At 36.7% G+C, this 20,714-nt stretch overlaps 4 protein-coding genes and 1 long non-coding RNA gene across 6 annotated transcripts in view; 2 read left to right on the top strand and 3 right to left on the bottom strand.

Moving 5' to 3' along the window:
* Nucleotides 1–4,443, bottom strand: part of LOC145212345 (uncharacterized) — a 13,359-nt gene extending 8,916 nt beyond the window's left edge. The window contains exons 1-9 of one of the 2 annotated variants that reach the window (XM_080080446.1): nt 4,309–4,443; nt 3,466–4,218; nt 3,301–3,394; nt 2,095–2,800; nt 1,886–2,034; nt 1,260–1,356; nt 400–514; nt 142–196; nt 1–41 (exon numbers count right to left, since the gene is read on the bottom strand). In XM_080080446.1, coding sequence (XP_079936572.1) covers nt 1–41; nt 142–196; nt 400–514; nt 1,260–1,356; nt 1,886–2,034; nt 2,095–2,800; nt 3,301–3,394; nt 3,466–4,173 — 1,965 coding nt within the window. In that variant the 5' untranslated portion in view covers nt 4,174–4,218; nt 4,309–4,443. Of the gene's footprint in view, nt 42–141; nt 197–399; nt 515–1,259; nt 1,357–1,885; nt 2,035–2,094; nt 2,801–3,300; nt 3,395–3,465; nt 4,219–4,297 lie in introns of both variants that reach the window. The other variant, XM_080080447.1, reaches the window with a different exon arrangement.
* A 1,845-nt stretch (nt 4,444–6,288) lies between these two features.
* On the bottom strand, nt 6,289–8,978 carry LOC145214924 (protein canopy 4-like). The gene is made up of 6 exons (XM_080083548.1): nt 8,811–8,978; nt 8,621–8,744; nt 7,977–8,073; nt 7,641–7,763; nt 7,370–7,490; nt 6,289–6,868 (listed from the first exon to the last, which is right to left on the bottom strand). The coding sequence occupies exons 1-6, from the start codon at nt 8,902–8,904 to the stop codon at nt 6,660–6,662; spliced, it is 768 nt and encodes a 255-aa protein (XP_079939674.1). The 5' UTR covers nt 8,905–8,978; the 3' UTR covers nt 6,289–6,659.
* A 5,134-nt stretch (nt 8,979–14,112) lies between these two features.
* On the top strand, nt 14,113–15,850 carry LOC145214889 (uncharacterized). Its single transcript, XM_080083500.1, has one exon. It carries the CDS (start codon nt 14,164–14,166, stop codon nt 15,394–15,396), a length of 1,233 nt encoding a protein of 410 aa, XP_079939626.1. The 5' UTR covers nt 14,113–14,163; the 3' UTR covers nt 15,397–15,850.
* Nucleotides 15,851–17,865: 2,015 nt separating this feature from the next.
* Nucleotides 17,866–19,386, top strand: LOC145212972 (three-prime repair exonuclease 1-like). The gene has a single exon (XM_080081218.1). The coding sequence runs from the start codon at nt 17,866–17,868 to the stop codon at nt 18,682–18,684; it is 819 nt and encodes a 272-aa protein (XP_079937344.1). The 3' UTR covers nt 18,685–19,386.
* Nucleotides 19,387–19,683: 297 nt separating this feature from the next.
* On the bottom strand, nt 19,684–20,714 carry LOC145212389 (uncharacterized). Its single transcript, XR_013856684.1, has 3 exons — nt 20,604–20,714; nt 20,394–20,440; nt 19,684–19,776 (listed from the first exon to the last, which is right to left on the bottom strand). It is a non-coding gene; the product is annotated as an uncharacterized LOC145212389 (long non-coding RNA).

Raw genomic sequence — 20,714 nt, 5'->3', positions numbered from 1 at the left:
TTTTAATACAGCTTCCAGCACTTCATCCAGATCATCAAAGTCTGAAAAAAAATTACAGCAATTTCAAACACCGAAAAGTGGCTTTACATGAATAATTCATTAAAAAGTTGTACAAGTTGTAATTTTTGGTAAACCACTTACCTCTGCTAATGTTGCTTGTCGATTTTGGAATGTATTCATTTAAAACTGCAGTCTTCTAGTAAACAAAACCACAATTAAAGTTGCCCTTCTTTGTTATGATTTGAACAACATTTTTGACATATTTTCATTTGACAGTATTTGGGACTCGCTACCAATTAACATACACAACAACTTAAATATTGCATAAAAACCTAGCATATTTTTCATTGAACCCCTTGACCTATACAAATTATACAACGAAAATCAAAACTTGCAAACCTTATTAAATCCTGTATTGAGGGATTTGCTTTTATATGAGGCATTAATTTCTGACATCACTGCATCAGCAAACTTCATCTGTTTCGAAGAGATGGGTTTCTGTTTTTTCTTGCAACTGAAAACAGATTAACACATAAAAATCAGTCAAGATTGTTGGATGCCGGAACTGCAGGTTAGATTTACTGTAAAAAGCCACACAATTATCCACCATGTTCTAGGGCTTCTCAAACTGTGAGTCGCGACCCCAATAGGTATAATTTTGGGGTCGCGAAACATATTGCGTTATTTTTAGGCGCCATTAGATGGTATATATATATAATATATAAGTATTTCTTTACATCAGCAATTTTAAAACACAAGCAAGCAGGCGGCCATTGGTGAAATAAAGATCTGTGATGTGGCCGCCATAGCGAAAAGGTTGTGCACCCATCAAGGGGTTTTAAAAGAAATTTCTGTTGGGGTCACAAAGCAAGAAAGTTTGAGTAGCCCTGTTCTAGTACAAGGGTTGGCAAGCCCTGGCCTGTGTATCAACTGCCAACCTTGGTGCTAATTTATGAAATGCCAAGTTATTCGGAAGTTTGAATTCAAGAACTTATTGGCAAAATTTTACCTATTTCAATGCTTGTTTTTGCAATTGTTAAGATGTAATAATCCTAAAAAAAACTCAGCCTGCTAGTATAAATCTATCTGCTTGATGATTACAGCTTAAACCAACTCACAGAAACCACTATTATACACAAGTCAAAGAATGTTGGCATGCAAAGCCATTATTATCTTAACATAACAGGTAAATTGGCACATGGCGTTCATAGACTTTCTGATATCTGTACCAGTGTAAGAAAACAAATAAGTTTGTGTACCTAGCCATGTTCTGTACGACTTCAAGGAACTGTGTTGATGTTGTAGCAGTACTATACCAAGATTCCAGCATATGTGGTTGAAACTTGCTGCAAACAGCTGGAAAAAATAAGCCAGGTTTAAAGAATATATACAATGTGTGTTTTGTATTGGGCAATGCACATCCAACACATGGGGTACTTAGCATGAGCAATTGAGGTGTTACTCAAGTTACTTGAAACTTTTATATATAACTCTTTTTTGTCGATTTTGTTTTCTAGGGTCATGTTCTATGATAACTTGTTTACACCTGATATTGGGGGTCAGTTTTTTTAAAATTGATTTTTTTAAATAAAATTTATTCCAAATTACCACACCACAGCATCAGGAATTTTTACCCTGATTTGAATCAGAAATTTCTCTTTTGCAGAGCAGGCTGCAGAAGAACCGAGTGTTTATTTTATAGTGCTTTAAGCAACTGCAATTTTGACCCAAAAGTTCACAACCATATCTCTTTTCCATGAGCAACAAACATTGGCCAAAATGCTCCAACTACATTTAGTTTAATTAAAATGATGTAGCAATCCATTACAGGTATGATCTACTAAGGATTTTTTCCTTCCAACATACTATTCTCGTGACTTTTTACCTCCAGTTTCAAGTTTAGGTTGATGATGTTCACCGAATGGGCTGGTTTGCTTGCAAACTTCCATAATGTGTTGTTTCACTGAATCTTCACTGTCTTTTGTGGAATTATCCATGGCCATATTGGAAAAAAGCCTTTTTTCGTTGGACATGCTAACAGAAAAAGGTCTTTCAAACTTTAAAAAATTCAACGAATGTAAAAAATTTGCCCACCTTTTAATGAAACCAAGACAATAACAATGTGGAACAAGAGGCTGTATTAAAGCAAGCTGATGGTCCAACAACTTGCAGTTTTGTCCCAGGCATTTTTCACAATGCATTTTTACAACTAGACTTTGCTTTTTGTGCAAGCAACTTTCGAGAAAACCAGCAGGACCAGATGTTTGCAGGTTATCTGAAAGTTTCATCAAAAACTCTGCAGACACTTGAAATAATGCAATGGAACTATTTGGAATAAAACCCAGTGCAGAAAGCTGCATTGGTTCTGTAGCTTTGTGCTCATGTGGAAAAACAGAATCTTGAAGATTTATTAAAATGTTGCCACCTTCATGAATGTCAACTTTGTGCATTATTCCATTTGGTACACATGGACCAGGTTGCCTAACATCATTTTCACGGTGCACAATGCATTCTAACTTTATGTCCATTTGTGCATTTTGTTCTAGTTCGCTACCAAAGATCAGCTTTCCTTGGCAAAACCTTTGTTCAGTGACTTCACATGTGGATTTGGTTAAATAGTGATTTAAGGTCATGGAGTTGGGCAGAATGTTTAATAAAGAATTGAATCTGTTTGGAGTGGTTGTGCTTTGTTCATCATTGGCTTCAAATACAGCATCTGATCCGCTGATGTTGGCAATGGCTTGTGGAGATGTTGTTGAGTTTATGGCAGTTTGGCGAAGCATTCTTTTCTTTTGGTGTCCTGTAATAAGAATAAATGCAAATGTGTTTAAACCATTGCAGAGATGGAGTAGTAGGTTTCAAGTACAGTTACACCCCAGGGTGAGGGAACCTTTTTAGCTGAGAGAGCCAAAATGTTCACATATATAATTTTAAAATGTATTTCAGTGAAAGTTAAGCATTATTTTTTAACCAAATGTAATTTTAAAGTTCAAGATTGATAAGAATTTATTAGTTGGTTCAAGAAACATGTAAGAGTCAAGTCCAGTCAACAATTCAGCCACAGGCTTGTAAGTCATATGTTCTGAATCTCAACCACTGTTACACTCCAAAAAATACTGGAATTGGGAATAATTTTATCTGAATCTGATGTTTGAAACAAGGCAAAGATGCCATTCCACTTATGTGGTAGGAAATCAGAATCAAACTCCTGATATATATATATATGTTTTAACTATAGAACATGTTTAAACCACATATAAACTCAATAAAAAAAACTTATTTGGCTGTGCCATTATTTACCTGTGAGCAAAGAAATCGGAATGACACAGCCATGATTCAAGTTGAGAAAGTTTTCCATCAGAGACAAACCAAGACTGTCAACAGTCTGTTCAGCCTAAAAATTGAAACTCACAGGTCAAGAAATATTTACCAACATTTAGAAAAACAAGTAGCAGTAACTATTACCTCCTTCAGTAAGCTTTCAGTATCAACCCAAAAGAATCGAATTTCATGCTTGTCCCGAAAATGCATTTTCAAATGACTTGGCATTAAGGTTTCACTGATTTGGTCACTTGTCTGTAATGGCCATTGAAAATATGTTTCCAAATCTTGTTCAGTTTTTGGCAGCGGACCAATCACAAACGCATAGTTGTGCTTGCCACTAAGAGGTTTACGATTTTCCAAGGTCTGATTAAATTTTCGTTTTGGTCCTTTCTTTTCAGGCTCTCTGCTTCTCCGTTTCCGAACTACTTTTACCGGTGAAACAATACAATGCTGCTCCCAGCGAAAATCATGAACCATTGCTGTTAGGTTGTCTAGCAAAGTATGAGCAGTAAAATCGACCTTCTCTTTCTCTTCATTGTCATATTTGATTTCTTGATGAAAAAACTCCACATTTTCAGTGGTAAATGGCTTAAAATCACACACAGTATGATACAGCATTCCTGCTTTTTTTACAAACTTGTATCCCCAATTGAGTTGCTTGTTAGAAGCATGACTGTATCCTTGGTTTAAGTTCCAGTTAAAACATTTTAATGCAGAATTTTCAGTGTTCATTAAAACATGTATTGCTGATCGGAAAACAGCATTTTCCCATGCTTGGTCTTGGATGCCAAGTGCACTTTTATTGTCAGGGTGAAGAAGAAAAACTACGTTTGAACTAACGTTATCCATTTTTGCATCGCTGTTGTATTCTTTCTACACTATACTAGGCAATTCCTGAAAATAATGAAAAGCAAATAAATATATTATAAAAAAAAATAAAAAATAATAAGCAATTTGGTAACACAGTCTTAACTCTTAAGTCACCCCGCAATCTTTTTGTCACCATTCTTCTTCTAACATATGTCTAGGTTTACTTTTTCAGGTTTTGTCAAATCTCGTTGGTTGAATTTATCACAAACATCCCTGGGATAAAATAATTACAGAACAGTTTAGTTCCCGCTTCCTGGGATAAAATACAACAGTCAAGTTTAATTTGTTCCCCAAAACCGTTAAAATGTAATAAAACTAACGTGGCTTATTCTAAATACACAAACACCGATCTTTCCTACATTAGCCATAACATTTTACAACTACAACAAGTCAACAACTACAAACAAACATCTACAATTTTCGCGCCGTCGTTAAAGCAAATTTGATTGACACGCATCAGTGCCCGACCGCATCCTAGTGGACGACTTTTTTTGTTTTTTGGGGGCAATTCCTCCAAACTTTACTTTAATTTGATAAAACTGTGGACCAGCTTGACAACTAGGACTGCCGTAAAAACCAAGGCCCCCGGAACTTTTATGAAGATTCGGTTTTGGACGAATAGGCGAAACATTTGCCAACATTAAAGGGAACGTGCATTTGCCCCTGTGAATGTACTAAACCAGGGGTCACCAAACTTTTTTCACTGCGGGCCGGATTAGTGCTAATAATGATTCGCGCGGGCCGGATAGTTTACATGCCCTAGCACCGTCTTTCCAAACTTAGCCCGTGAGCTTATTTTAGGTTATTTTAGGTGCGCCAAGATATGACTTATTTTTAGGTGCGCCAAGATATGGTCTTTCTACAATCCCATTTAAAATCTGGTCATGCGACTGGTAAACTGTATAATTAGTCTCATCTTACGAGCAATGCTTGTATATTACGCCACAAGTGACAAAAGAAGGCAATTGTTTGCGCACAATTAACACTTGTAGTCTTGTCTGTGACGTAACAAACTGGCTTTGGATCAATCCTGGGCGTTATAATCCTATGAGAGTCTGTAATATCAATTCTGAATATCGCCACAGGAAAACTTTTTTAAGAAGGAGATTAACTTTTAATGTTACAAAGTTATTAATACAATTTGGCAAGCCAAAGATGTGGCCGCGGGCCGGATGAAATGACCTCGCGGGCCAGATCCGGCCCGCGGGCCGTAGTTTGGTGACCCCTGTACTAAACAATCTTTCAAAACTAACAGTGGATGAACGACCGGGTAAAAAATCCCAATATGTCTAATAGATTACATTTTGGAAATATGCCTACCGGTAGTAGCCTACATTTTTCAGAGCGTTGGGCCTATGGATTTGTACATTCCCGACAAAATTATTCATTCGCAGGTTGGCAACGAGTAGCGGGGCAACTATTTGTGTTAAATTGAGTTTATCTGGCTCGAAGAAAGAAAACATAGCAAACACAATTAGATAGGAATGCAGCATAACTTTTGTATTCATGCCCGTAGCGTCGAGGTGAACACAAAAGTTTATTTCGAACAAATAGGCCTAAATCAATTTCTTCGGCAAAACTGCCGAATGCTCTGTTTCGTTCCGAATTTGTTGGCCGATTCGGTAGCCTACATACTCATAATAGGTTATAGGTGTGTTTTTGTTTGACCACCAGTTTTATCCAATCGTTTAAATTAATGTTCAAATACAGAGCAGGTTAAATTAAATGTCACCAACACCCTAAAGTAAAAACACAAATACAAATAATTTAACAGACTTGCAATCAATGCAATGCGACAGGCAGCTCGACAGCAGACTTACAGTATTGTGATGATAACGCATTCAGGTATTGCCCGTCCTTGAGGATAAAAAGGAAACAAACAAATATTAAAAAATACGAGGCCTGTGTTATGGAATTAAACCTGGAATAAATATAAACAAACAAAAACTGATTTGGCGGGATTCGTGCGTTAATGAGATTTAGTGGGAGTAATCAAGGGGTAAATTCGAAGTACGGCAAGGGTAAATAAAAAAAAACGTTGAGAACCTCATTGAGAACCAACCACCTTCGCTGTCAAAACAAACCAACTTTGCGCACCGAGATACCATTGTTTATTGTTTTGCAGTGACACACAAACATGCTGGAGCTGATTGTGATGTCGGATACTGACAATAAAGTGAATCACACGCCTGATCACAACAAATCTGTCACGATTTTGTTATTGCACGAATGTAATACTAACCCATCAAAATGGTTCTTTGAACAAAATGCAACGGAAGTGGTATCTTTTTTAGAAAGTAAACACATGATTTTGCATAAATTTAGTATCAGTGTAAGATTTGATTAAACAAAAAGCCTACCCTTTATAAAGAAGGTTAAAAAACAAAATACTGTAGAACAGAGTTTATGAGTTCCAAACACATTGAAGGTGCACATTTTGAAGAAAAGACTTGAATGTAATTTCATCACAATTCGTCCTTTTTAGTGTTTTGTTCTGAGTCACTGTTGTCTGAATCAGATTCAGTGTCACCCTTTAGTTTCTTTTTGTCGTTCTTTTTCGATTTTGTTTTTTGCTTTTTCTTCTTCTTCTTGGATTTACTTTTCTTATTTTCCTCTACGCCTTCATCATCATTGTATTTCTTTTCATTTCCAGTCCAAGTCTCATCCAGACAGGCTATTGTTCACACAAAGGAAGTGATTTGTATGGAAATAAATCTTAGGGGCTCCAGCAGTGGCATAAAACACAATCGACCACATGAACAAAAGTTTTAAAAAGCTATGACCATGCAAGCAAGGAATTAAATTTGGTTTGTAAAAAGATATGTACCCTTACTTATAATTTCAAATGCAAAAGTTAAGTGAAATGGCTTTACATGTAAAAATAGTTCTTTGGTACTATTATTCTACTCTATTCACAAACTTTTGACCAAAAATCAATTTTTCTCTTGGATATTGTCATTTTTGTCATTTATATCATTTAAAGCCAATACTAATAAATGTTCACCACAAAACGGTTTCATGCAAAAAAATATTTGGGTTAAATTTGCCACAACTTTTTTTTCTAGCAGTCATAACTTACCAGGTTGAAATCTTAACTAAACACCAACAATGTTTTTACCCACTATAACTTTGTATGGGAAAGTTGTGTTGTGCAAACGCTAAAATCCAAACTTACATTGATTGTTTTTGCCCAAAACAATGGATCGGCAAAGATGATCAGTGAGTTGTTTGGAGTTTTGGTGATGAAAATACCACTCCTCTATTGCCTCCTCATGTTGCTCAAGCATTCTTTCACACTGTGGTATATAAAAATGTTTTCAAAACAAGATATGTAAGCTTCACCTCCTTAAGAAAAAAATAAAAATAAAGTTCAACCAAACATTTATATTTGTCATTGCCAATGAATTAATTTCAGTGATACATCATAAAGCTAAGTACATTCTAACCTGTTTTTTCATAATTGTCACTTCTACAGATGGCTCGTCCCACAGATCATAAGGAATTCCAAGATCAACTTTTACTCCTTTGTCGACAAGCCCATGTAGAGTTTGCATTGTTTCACTTTGACCCTGATAATGTTTGATTGTAAAACAATATTGATGTAAAGTTGAATTTACCAATAAGTAACAGGTTTAAAATTTATTGCATTGGTGAATGTAATCTAAAAACACAATGTCTCCACAAAACAAAACCAGTTGGATAAGATAATAAAGGCAGAAATAGAATAATCCATTATTTAGATGGTTTGCAAAACTAGTAAGCACACAGCAATTAAACAATACCTTGCTAAATCTTAAACTTCCAGTTCTTTCCTTATGCATGTTGTACTCAAGAATTTTATCGCATATTCCGTCCATTGCTTCAACAAGTCTCAGTTCTCTGAAACCACAAAGTTCACACTGAAGGCAAAATTTTAATCTTATGGAATTACTGACAAATCTCCTAACACTATGTAAATATATAGGCAAGCATATTAGCAAAATTTAAAATGTGGTTAGGCAGGTGACTTTTAATGTAAAAAGAGCAAGCCTATAGACGATAAGTAAGCTGTAGATAGTGCACACTATTTCAGCCTACAAGGTCTTATCAGAGCATCTGGTATCAAGACACTAGCTGTATTGGCTAGTCTACCCATCTAACAGCATTTGACCTAAAGACTAAACCTGACCAGCATGACAAAAATTAAAATACAAAAGGGATTTCAGAAAAAAACTCAATTGGCACCATAAGGCAAATGCAGAGACTCTTGACTAGAAACAAAATTGGTATGATACAAAAAAATGTTTCAGAAATCTGAGATGGGGTTTTGCTTCGTTGAGAGCTACTGTTATATTTCATCCCTGCTTAAATATTTTTTTCATTTTTCTGTAACATTTAAAATAAAAATAAAATAAAAATAACATGAAATGAAGGCAAGAATTCATACGAAGTTTTGTAAGCAAATTCTTTGCGATTTCTTGTATCCAAGCCATGTCCTGTTCGAAGTATTTCTTTTGACTTTGCACTTTGATCCAAGCGATCTTGTAATTCCACAACAAAGTATTTGCAAACTGTGGAACAATAATAAAACAGTATTAGGTGGAGAAAAAATAAATAAATTTGTTTTTAAACTTCACCTTCACATGATGTTGGTTCTTCTAACAAGTAGTTGTCAGCCAGTGAACGATGACATAAAAGCAGCAAAGTCCCCAAAATGTAGGTGGTTACCATTTATGCACTACAAATGACTCTCACTAATGTAAGTAATGTGTAAGTCTGTAACTAAGGTGATTAAACTTTTAACGATGTTAAAACTTATGTGCTACACAAAATTTTTTGTTAGGAATTTTATCATTGTTTAAACTGTGGTGGGTATACACTGTGTACAAATTGCCCATAAATTATATTGTACAGTGTATACTACTCCACTGTTTGGTTTTGTTCTTCCATTGTGTACATTGTTGTACTTAAAATCCATGTTAAGTGTAACCATAACACACAATAACACATATATGAGCAATAAAACATTTCAATTTTAATTGTTAAGAAATTACTACAATCCAATAGATGACAGAATACGTTTAAATACCGGCCACATTGCCAAGAAACTTTAAAACTCAGGACACTAAAATGCAATCTGACAACGCTGAGCCCGCTTCAATCATATTTAGCAAACTAAACCGAACTTCTATAACCCAGAACAAAATCTACATAAATTTAAAGTTGAAACCATGGAAGAGGCGAAGCCAATCACAATTTCACACGGTGACGGAAATCACGGAACCAATCGTTCGGGAATTACCCTATGTATATTTTTTTCAAGGGAAGTGTTTCCAAAATTATTTTACATATTTTTTTACAATACCGTACTCAAACCCCAACAACATCAAAAACGCAAGCAATGGGACAAAACATGTAGGGTTCATATGCAAAATGCTGTTAACAAATGTCAAAGAAAAAAATACTATTCACACTTTGTTGTAAATGGCAATAAAACAAATTTAGGCTTACAATATTTTCGTCACCGACAAAGATTAATAAACTTAGTTACTTTTTGGGCCCAATGAAAACAAAAGTACCCTCTAACAAGGGTAGCCTACATTTGGTAGATCTACTTAGGCGCGAATGTTTTATAGATGGATTAGGCCATTGTTGGATTATTAAGTGTGAGGTGATCCAACTGCAAATTAGGGAACAATACAATTAACTTACCAGCAGTGATGAAAATACAATCAATTTCTTACTGAAACGATCCGATATTAGTTAATATCGTCTTCAAATTTCAACCTAACTTGCAAAAAAGTTACACGAACCGCAGTATTTTTGTGGATTTCCCAACAGGCGAAAACGTTTGAAATAAAAGTGGCGTTTGAAGTAATTTTCCCAAAATGCGAAACATTTGAAGTAACTACAATACACAAGTTGGCCTAACTTGGATTCGCAAAGAAATTGGCAGCTAGACGGCGGATTCCTTGGAAGCAAAACGCATTCTAAAGATGAAAGTGAAACAAACAAATTCACTTGATCCGACTCAGAAAGAACACGTTTTTTGCTCTTGAAGCTATAACTTTATAAAGGACATTTTACAAAGGGTTGCCAAAATCGGCCCTTGAAGCGCAAATCAAATCAAAATATGCTTACTTTGCAACACTATATCTTGTAAAAACGGCTTCAACACAAAAACAGATGGTAACACAATTAGTTTCCAAAAACTTGCATTAGAATATGCAATGGGTACAGGATAACCAAACAAAGCATTTACTTAAAGGGATAAAATAGGTCACAGTGTTCAATAGAAAACAAACAAAGATTTCTCGCTTAAAATTGTAACAAGGATTAAACGTCTAAACCCACATGACAAAAACAGCGCGTTGTTTGAAAAACAAGAGCAGTAGTTTTTCCGCTTAAAATTTGAACAAAACGAAACAAACCACACGAAGCGCATGACAAAGCCCCGCGTTTTTTTAAAAAAACAACAGCACTAATTTCCACCGCCTAAAATTTGAACAACGAAACGAACCATTTGAACCACATGACAAAAACGCCGCGTTATTTAAAAAACAACAAACGGAACTTTTCCCGCTTAAAATTTAAACCACAAGAAGAAGCTTTGATTCCACTCCACCCACTCCGATTTCTCGCGGGAAATTTGAAAATGACACCATCGTGGCGCGACAACGCGCATATGTTTGTCAATCACAAGCTTCATCCTGTCGTTAAAATGGTGTCCATTCCTCCTCAGGAAGTACGCCAATCCACTTGTTTCCATATGGATACTCATGGCGTACATTGCACAACATGGTTTACAAATGACATAAATATACACGTATTTACATGGTTGCACACAGACATACAGCGTTGACAACTTTGCGTGTATAACAAGAAAATGAATATGTATAACATAATTCATATTATATCCTCTTCATGTCCTGTTGCACGGCGTGTAACACGTGAAGTTTAATCAACCTTTTTTCTGTGCTCAATGCTCCGAAATAAAATGCAACGAGTTCCAAAAGCGCTGTGGTAGCACCTTCTGGACTGTGCGAAATAGGAAACACCGACCATCAAAGCAGTATAGGCATAAAGGTCTTTCATTAGCAACGGAGATTTTCATGCGTTTAAATCCAAACTTAGTATCATAACAGTGGACGTACGAGCTCTTGCAGGTGTTTGTAGGGTTACAAATGAACGCGCAGGACTTTTCCGGCGTGAGAAACAAGGCAAATTCATTGCGATCAAGGTTTGACTTTGGTAAGTTGGAACGCTTTGTAGATAACACCATTGTTATCTACAGCAGTGGTTCCCAACCTATGGGTCGCGACCCAAAGTTGGGTCGCCTAAACATTCTGCTGGGTCGCTTGTTTTAGTGACAATTATAGCATCTACTTTTTGACGCCTCGTAGCGTTACTTTTATATTACCCAAGGCTTTAGATTGTTGCCCAATAATAACTTTATCACAACTTGTCGTGATAATGGTTAAAACTGTTTGTGACGTCATAAAGTGATGTGTTAGCTCACAGTAGAGCGTTGTCTGGCTAATAATGCCTCGATTCAGCTCCAAGTTCGGACTAAATGGAAATGTTTGGTCGTAAAAAACAACAGCGTTTGTTCGTTATAAGGTTATTGATTTGCTAAACTGGCGTAGTAATTTTCAAAAAGCTTTCCTAACTTACAGACAAAAATCCAACTAAAATAGCATATTCATGGGTCGCGAGAAACCACAAAACTAAATTTTGGTAAGTATTTGGGTCGCGTTAAAAAAAGGTTGGGAACCACTGATCTACAGTGTTGAATTCCAACAGTGCATTCCGAACATGCGTTGGTAACATCGCATTCCAAGAATCAAAGCTTTGTTTGTTTTTTCTCCTTTAAGCTGAATGTATAACTCGATCGACAAAGTTATAATTATGTACTTCGACCCGTATCTCTCCAACTCGACATGGCCCATTACGTATTTTTCTTGAAAGTTAGAATTTCATCTAATAATTGCTTTCTTTTTGCGAATGTCAATGTTGATGATCTAACTTACCCCTATTCGCTTCGTAAGAGGCAAAACACGATGAAAAAATCCCAAGAACGTAAAAACAAGAATACAATGAATAGTTTTATGCGTATTTAGCTGTGCTAATAGCTTAAAAAGCATCTGATTAGTCCATTGGTGTCCCCATATAAGTGCTTTAAACTAATTAACGGTGTTTAAACCATGGCTTTTGCGGAATGCAAAAAGCTTGTCAATTCTCATTAGGCAGAGCGGTAAACAGTATTATGTGAGAGTAAAATTATGGAAAAGTGTAAATTTATGTCTTTTGTAATTCATTTATATGTACAATGCACATTTCCCATAGTGTCAATGTGCTTATTGAGCTTATTGATTTGTGCTAGCGGAGCTTATTGATTACTTCCTGAAGTGAAATGGTCACAATTTTAACAGGAAGCGTCGAGAAAAGTCCACGAAGTATTTGTTGCGCAACGATGGTGTCATTTTCAATTCATTAGGATGAGGTGCCAGGATTTATAGCGGAGGAGCGGTATAAGTTGTTGCTCTTTAAGCCATGTCGCGCCTCCTCCTAAAGCAAACGAATGGCGGCTGTTTTGCCCTCTTCCTTAAGCCATAAAATTTAAGCCTCCTTAAGCCGTTCAAATAGCGGAGTTGCCATATAAACAACCTAAAAGCATAGAATCGCGATACAATTTAGGGTGTTGTCGGTACAAAACTAGCTAACAAACTACAATATATGTTTAAATATCTATTTTATCGTATTCTATTTGCTTTAACTGATTTTGTAAAAAGATTTTGTAAAAGTTACATGACCAAAGTTTGAGCTGCTACTCATGAATACAACAAAAAAACGTTGATGAGTTCTGCTAAAGTCCATAATTGTGAGAAGGAACAAAACACGCTAAATCGGTCAAATTTTAGCAAACTATTATAACCTTTATGAAAATGGCGCAACTCAATTGGCCAATCAACGCAAACTGGTCAATAAACAATTTGACTTATATTTAATGTACAAGAAAGAGTTTTTAATGTATCACAATCAACCTAATCGTTGATAGACAAAAGGGGGAGGTGCCCAATTGTTAACTTGGTACAATCTGGCGACAGCCTTTGTGTAGAGATGTCTAACTGTCTCGGCGAAAACATTCCCAGAAAGCGTCTTTACTTTTCTGAACCGCGATTAAAGTCGAGCAACTTTCAAAAGAATCTTAAAGACGTGAGACGAATTGTTTTCAACATCATTACAAACAATGATCAAACTAAACTGCTGGCGACTGGTTATCGTGTGGTAGAGTGTGCAATTTGGCCACGGAGTTAGTTTTTATTTAATTGAGTTGCTTTAGATTCTCCCGCATCTAATGTTCCTTCATTACAGAGGAATTTCAAGCAACTGTTATTAAATCTTGTTACCCCGGTTGATGTGAAGACGTTGTCGATGCTCTGTACACCACATGCTAAAAACATATCCACATATTTTTGTGTTTTTATCACATATTTGCTGCGTTGTTAGGTCGCAGGAGAATATATGCGCTCGTGAGGAATATACAAATTTAAGAATTATTTGTGTTTCTCTCATAATTATTAACAAATATCAATTTAAATGATTGTATTCTTTCAAATCTTTCTTTCAAAAAGTAAATAAGTTATGCGACAAAACTCATGAACTTAAGATTTGCAAACAAATGTACTGTATTGTATTTTGTGCATCTTGACGCAACATGTTAAGGTAATCTGGCACGAAAACAAAGGACACACGGAAACAAATGTTAAAATGCTTTAAACATGGCAGTTACACAAAACTCATAACATCGCAGCTTTTATTTTCACAGGACAATTTTCTACAAAAGCAGTTTGCTTCTGAGTGATTGGTGACCAGAACTCCCTTTTTCCCTTTTCCTGTTCACACGCGTGCGGGTCTACTTAAGTATCGCACCCAGCCAAAGTTGCATTCATTCAGAGCTAAGCCAGAGAGCAGAACATCAGAGTCATCATGTCTGTAGAAAAAGCGCGGGAAAGTTTGAAACGAAAAATCGAAGATGATGTGATTGAAGTGACACCATCAACACTGGTGTTTGTGCGTGCAAAGCAAATAGATGGAAAGTTCGAGAATATTAGATTTCAAGCATGTCATGTTGAGGAAATAACGGCTGAAGTAGAGCCCAGAGTGATGGACAAGTTAAAACTTAGCTTTGATGGAAGATTATTTGACAAGAATGCTGCTGCTCAAATTGTCGGTTTTCTGAATTTACAAGCCCCGCCTTTGTGTTTGTTGGTCAAACCGCACAATTTAAGTCAGCTTAAAGAACTTAAACGAAGCCTTGATTCTTGGAATGTAGTGTTACCAACGCATGTTTGGTATGCACTGCTGGAATTTAACACTATACATAACAACGTGTTATCTCCAAAGCGTTCCAATACGCCACAGCCACCAGCGACCGCTAAGAATTCTGGCCAAGATATTTCATTAGCACAAAAGGTGGTAAAAAAATTAAATCGTTTGTCTTTCCGAAGATTTTCCGATTTGACGTATGAAGACCTCCCTGTGTTGCCACCCACTATCTCAACAATGCCATCCGATGACACAGTGGTATTTCTGGACCTTGAGACCACAGATTTGTATGCAAAACGGATCACTGAGATTTGCCTGATAGCAGTTCCGCGCCAGTCAATTCTGAACAACCCAAGAGGTGCTAAAATCGACAGCATCGATTTGCTAAAACTTGTAGTGGACCCTGAATACAGGATCAGCCCTACTGCCGCTGAGCTGACAAAGCTAACATGCGAAAATATATCACGAAGCGAGAAGGTAGCCTTCGATGAGCGAGTAGCCACAGCAGTCCGTAATTTTTTGTGTCGGATTCCTGGTAAGGTTTGCCTTGTAGCTCATGCAGGGAATCGATTTGATTTCAAAGTCCTACGCGCCCATTTGCAACCGTATAAACAGCTGGAAGAGTTGATCAAGCACGTCCAGTGTTATGATACGATGCTTGGATTTAAACGCATGAAAATGCCGTGTCGTTTGCGAATGCAAGATCTCTATGCTCACTGCTTTGATGGTGCGGAGATTCCTAATTCGCACAGTGCAGAAGGTGATGCCACAGCGCTCCTGGAACTCGTTGCATTTCATCCCGGGGTGTTGAGCACAGCTAAGAAACACAAGTTGATTAAACCTTACGTGGAAAAACGCCCTAAAACACAATGGTTTGATGAAATGATGTGGTGATGTAATACACAAACGTGCTAAATTTTGTTTCTAAAAATCTTAAATAAAACATGCACACTTCTGTTTACAAACTTTGAAATGTTAGCAATTTATGTAAAACCCGGACTATTATCAGTAACAAAATGACTTGGTCTGCATGCTTTTTCCTACACGCGCATGTTTGCAAACATTTTGTTGTCCTTGTTTGATTTGTAAATCATATTGTACAATGTAAATCGCCAATGTAGTATCTGTGTGTAGACAACTTTATTCAAGTACCTCCTATTTTACACCACCCCAACATTCGAAAGCTAAGAAAAAGGAGACATAAATCATGCATTCCACGATGGTGTTGTTTTGAATGCGCAAGAAACGGTTACAGAGAGGAGTTGTTTTACGAATTGTGCTCTTTTTAATGAGAAATCATGCTTTGTTTCGTTGCCCAGATTAAAATAAATAAAAAACAAAAACTCGCTCTTTTTATCATGTGCAGTTTGCTGTCAAGAGTTTACGCACAGGAACGAGATCGGAAAGGTTCCAATGAATGAAATTTTTAATTTTAAAATTACTAGTTACAGTTCTAAACATATAGCCTGGGACTTTACCTTTAAATGTTATGTCGGAATTATTTTATCGCAACCACAATGTGCCCAGTTGTGGCATCGAACAGAATCGGTGAGGCATGGCTTTTTCGCCTGTTACTTCCAACATGTGAGATCTAGTGTGTTAAACAACATTTAAGTTTCCAACCGTGACTCAATGTGAGCATAACACATTCAGGTGTTGCCCACACTTCGAGGAGAAAAACAAGGCAAACAACATTGTGAATTGGACAGCTCCCTACAGCCATTGCTTCCACGTATATTACCCGGATAACTTCCACACATGAAACCAAACTGCAGTCACCTGTTTTTCTGACGTACGTGGCGTCATAGTCCGGACGCTGTTTATGTATCACCATGTTTATGCATATACCAAACAAATTACCAAGGGCCAAGCGTTTCTTTAGTACAGCACTCTGTATTTGAACTGCTAGCGGATTAGGGCTGAACTCAATACAGTCGCCCAGCTGAAACTAGTGTCCAAGCCGAAGGGAAAACGAGCATACAGGTATAACTGAACACTCAGAAAGTACAAAAAACTTATGGCAGATTGTAAGCCATCATCACTGATGTCTATCAATGCCAAATGCAAAGGGGAAAATCTTGAAGAAATAAGACTTCTTGCCGTTCATGTGGAAGAGATAGAAACTGAAGCAACGCCAAGAGTTGTTGATAAGTAAAGGCTCGGGCTTAAGCCATTTGATAAGAATGCTGCTGGTCAAATTGCCGGCTTCATTAACCTTCAAGAGTCACCTGTGTGCTTGCTAGTCCAAACGGAAGAGACAAATCTGTTGAAAGTTATGAAACAAAGTCTTAAAAATTGTGGCGTATCTCTTTCGCATGATGTCTTATACGCACATGTCAATACCGCTGATGAAGATCGACACGTTCCTAGAAAGAGAGCTAAAATGTCAGATAGTAGGGACCTCATTAATTGTGAAAATAATGTTGCCGATTCAGTTCTAGACTGGGTTATTAAACACAAAACCACGTATCTACAATCATTGGCACCTAAAATATTTTCCAATCTGTATCTTGTAAAAAGTACAAACGGTTAGCAATTGTTTCCATCACTACCGTTGCTTCGTGATATCATCAGGGCATTTTTGCGGTAGGTCATATTTGATTAAGTGGACATTATTCTTTCTGTATTCTATTACTAACTCGTTATGCGTTGGCAAGTGATACTAAAAAACGGAATTTTTGGTGGTGCGATTTCTTAGTGCCCGAAACTTACAACCTAACATGAACATGGCATGGCAGGTGCTTGAAAAGACACACTATATATGCGTTTAAGAGTCGATATGTTCTTTAAATCCGGACCGAATTGGCAATAATAAAACTTGTAGCTTCCATTTCCATTACTGCTTGAAGTGCACGAGAATTGCGTTTGTCCCTGTGTAAAAAAACATCGACGTGTTTATTGTCCGTGCCTAATATTATGTCCAGTGCACAAAGTTTACATGACGCCACTAATGCAGGATTAAATACAAAATAACAATATTCTCATCTTACCATCTGGAGATCAAGTGTAATACAAAATAAGAACCAAGTCTTACCATTTCGATACCAAGTGGGCAATACCCTTGATCGCATGAGAAATAAAGGCATCTGATGTTTGGTAGCATATCAAAGAAAAAACACAAAACAACAAAGTCCAGTTTGCCATACTGGTAGTCTATCTAGGTTTGTAACTTCACAAGTGAATAAAATTCCTTCTGGCGTTGCCGTTATAAAGAAGAACAAATTTAAGTATTCAGTTTAGAACAATCATAATACGTCAGGCCCATTAAAGGCGCGAAACCGAATCCGTCGGTCACCAAGCATTCACATCTATTGTAAGGCGTTTAGAACAATAGATGGTTTTGTCCTTTTTTGTGTTCAACTCATGCCTTCCGGATGTAACTCTGCTATGCAAAATCCACGATTGTTTTATAGTAGGGACCTCATTTATTGTGAAAATAATGTTGCCGATTCAGTTCTAGACTGGGTTATTAAACACAAAACCACGTATCTACAATCACTGGCCCCTAAAATATTTTCCAATCTGAAGTGCGATGCAATATGCGAAAGGTCATCGGCGAGTGCTGAAGTTTCAAACAATCCGGATGAAACTTTAGTGTTTCTTGATTTGGAGACAACAGATTTAGAAATTAGAAAAATAACCGAGCTTTGTATGATGGCTGTCAGTAAGAAACAACTACTTTTGCAACCAAAGAGAACAGTCCCTAATGAGTGTGACGTGTTGACGCTGGTTATTGATCCTCTGGTTGAGATTGATCCAGATGCCGCTGCGAAGACAAAATTGACTCGCTTACTTATTACCAAAAGCGAGAAGAACCCTTTTAACCGACAAGTAGCCACGGCAATTTGTCAGTTTCTGTGTCGATTTTCGGAACCAGTTTGTCTTGTAGCCCACAATGGAAAATCATTTGACTTTGACATCTTGCTAAAACACTTGGATGAGTTTCAGGTTCAGCAAGAACTAATCAAAAAAATTAAGTGCTACGATACTTGGCTCGGTTTCCGGAAAATGCCTTGCATAAAAAAACCACTTAAACTTGGTGTTTTATATTCGAGATATTTTAAAGAGAGTTTGGCATATGCCCATACTGCTGAAGGAGATGCGACAGCTCTAATGAAACTTGTTAATTTTCATCCAGGTGTATTGGATGCACACAAACAGGAAAGATTCGTTAAGCCTTAATGGTTATCAATTAGTCCCTGGCTTGGTAAACACCGGACTGTGATTAAAGAAAACAATGCGTCATGTAGAGTGTAATACAATGTGGGTGTCATGACTACATCATCATCCTTGCGGAAGCACCGATCCATTAGCTTATATTCACGTTTTTTTCGTGTTTGCATTGTAATGTTTACTGCGTTTTAATTCGCCGTATTTATCGTTTGTCTCTAATAATTTTAACAAAGAGTAACTATAATTGATTGCATACTCTTTAGAGGCACTCTATACATGCAACATAACAAACATTATTTTGTCTATTTGTGATTGTGTAAATCACGTTGTGCTATGCCTATCGCCTAGTATCTGTGTTGAGACAACTGTATTGAAGTACTTCCTGTAGGGAATAGGATACCACACTAAGGTTCGAATGCTGCGAAAAGAGCTTGAATCATGCGTTGTTGCGCCACGATGTTGTTGTTTTTAATTTAAACCTGAAAACAGTTACAGAGAGTTGTTTTACGAATTATGCTCCTTTTAATGAGGAGTCATCTTTTGTTACGATGCCCACGTTTAATAAGGAATTCATGCCTTTTTGTAATGTACAGTTTGTTGTAGAAGCTTATACGCGGTTACGACTATATGAATGTTTGTGTATTTTCCCTTTTTGTCATATACATTTCCTGTTTTATTGTCCTTTTTATAATAAACTGCATATTCAAAGCTTTTATTTTGAATTTTTTTACGTCTGTTTAGCAACCAAGACATTGTTTAATCATGGACTTGTAAGTCCTTTAGATTATCTCTCGAAATATGTTAAATCTGCTGGCCGCTGTTTACTTGAAATTAAAGTTATAAACGTGACTTGTACAAATTAAAAATTTATACAAATTAATTTCCGACTTTAAATAAACCGATTATGTTATAGTTAGACGGCGTGTTTTTTGTACATATGAGCTAAAATAATGAATCAAGACCTTGCTCAAAATCATCTGTATTTTATGACAACACAGATTAGGCAGTTTTAATGATTAAAGTCTTCGTCGTTTACGTCGTAACTTTCATCAACGGAATCCACCAAGTCAGCCATCTCTCTTTCCAGATCTCTGGTAGCATCTGTAACAGACAAGTGTGAAAAGTAACCGGTCTAAAACGCAATTGGTTTTTCCCGAAAAATCTGTTTGAAAAAGTAACGCCTAAACTACATGCAAAAATAAAATTTGAATATTCCGTCAGCGGCTAATCTCTAGTTATGTTATAAATTTGTGACGTCAAAGGGGTCCAAGCATCTTACTATTTATCAAATTGAGATGCATTTGATAATTTTTTATGTACTGAACATTTAATCGATGCTGGGAAGAATGACCCACTTAACGTTGTTTGTGACAAGTTATGCTTACAAAACTGGTTCTCTGTATCATGTAAAAAGTACAAACGGTTAGCAATTGTGTCCATCACTACCGTTGCTTCGTGATATCATCAGGGCATTTTTGCGGTAGGTCATATTTGATTAAGTGGACATTATTCTTTCTGTATTCTATTACTAACTCGTTATGCGTTGGCAAGTGATACTAAAAAACGGAATTTTTGGTGGTGCGATTTCTTAGTGCCCGAAACTTACAACCTAACATGAACATGGCATGGCAGGTGCTTGAAAAGACACACTATATATGCGTTTAAGAGTCGATATGTTCTTTAAATCCGGACCGAATTGGCAATAATAAAACTTGTACCTTCCATTTCCATTACTGCTTGAAGTGCACGAGAATTGCGTTTGTCCCTGTGTAAAAAAACATCGACGTGTTTATAGTGCGTGCCTAATATTATGTCCAGTGCACAAAGTTTACATGACGCCAATAATGCAGGATTAAATACAAAATAACAATATTCTCATCTTACCATCTGGAGATCAAGTGTAATACAAAATAAGAACCAAGTCTTACCATTTCGATACCAAGTGGGCAATACCCCTGATCGCATGACCAATAATAGCATCTGATGTTTGGTAGCATATCAAAGAAACAACACAAAACAACAAAGTCCAATTTGCCATA

The sequence above is a fragment of the Phallusia mammillata genome, chromosome 2 (assembly GCF_965637545.1).
Source record: "Phallusia mammillata chromosome 2, kaPhaMamm4.hap1.1, whole genome shotgun sequence".
Taxonomy (NCBI): domain Eukaryota; kingdom Metazoa; phylum Chordata; class Ascidiacea; order Phlebobranchia; family Ascidiidae; genus Phallusia; species Phallusia mammillata.
The sequence above is the reverse complement of the archived record's forward strand: the minus strand, read 5'-3'. Positions and strand labels throughout refer to the sequence as shown.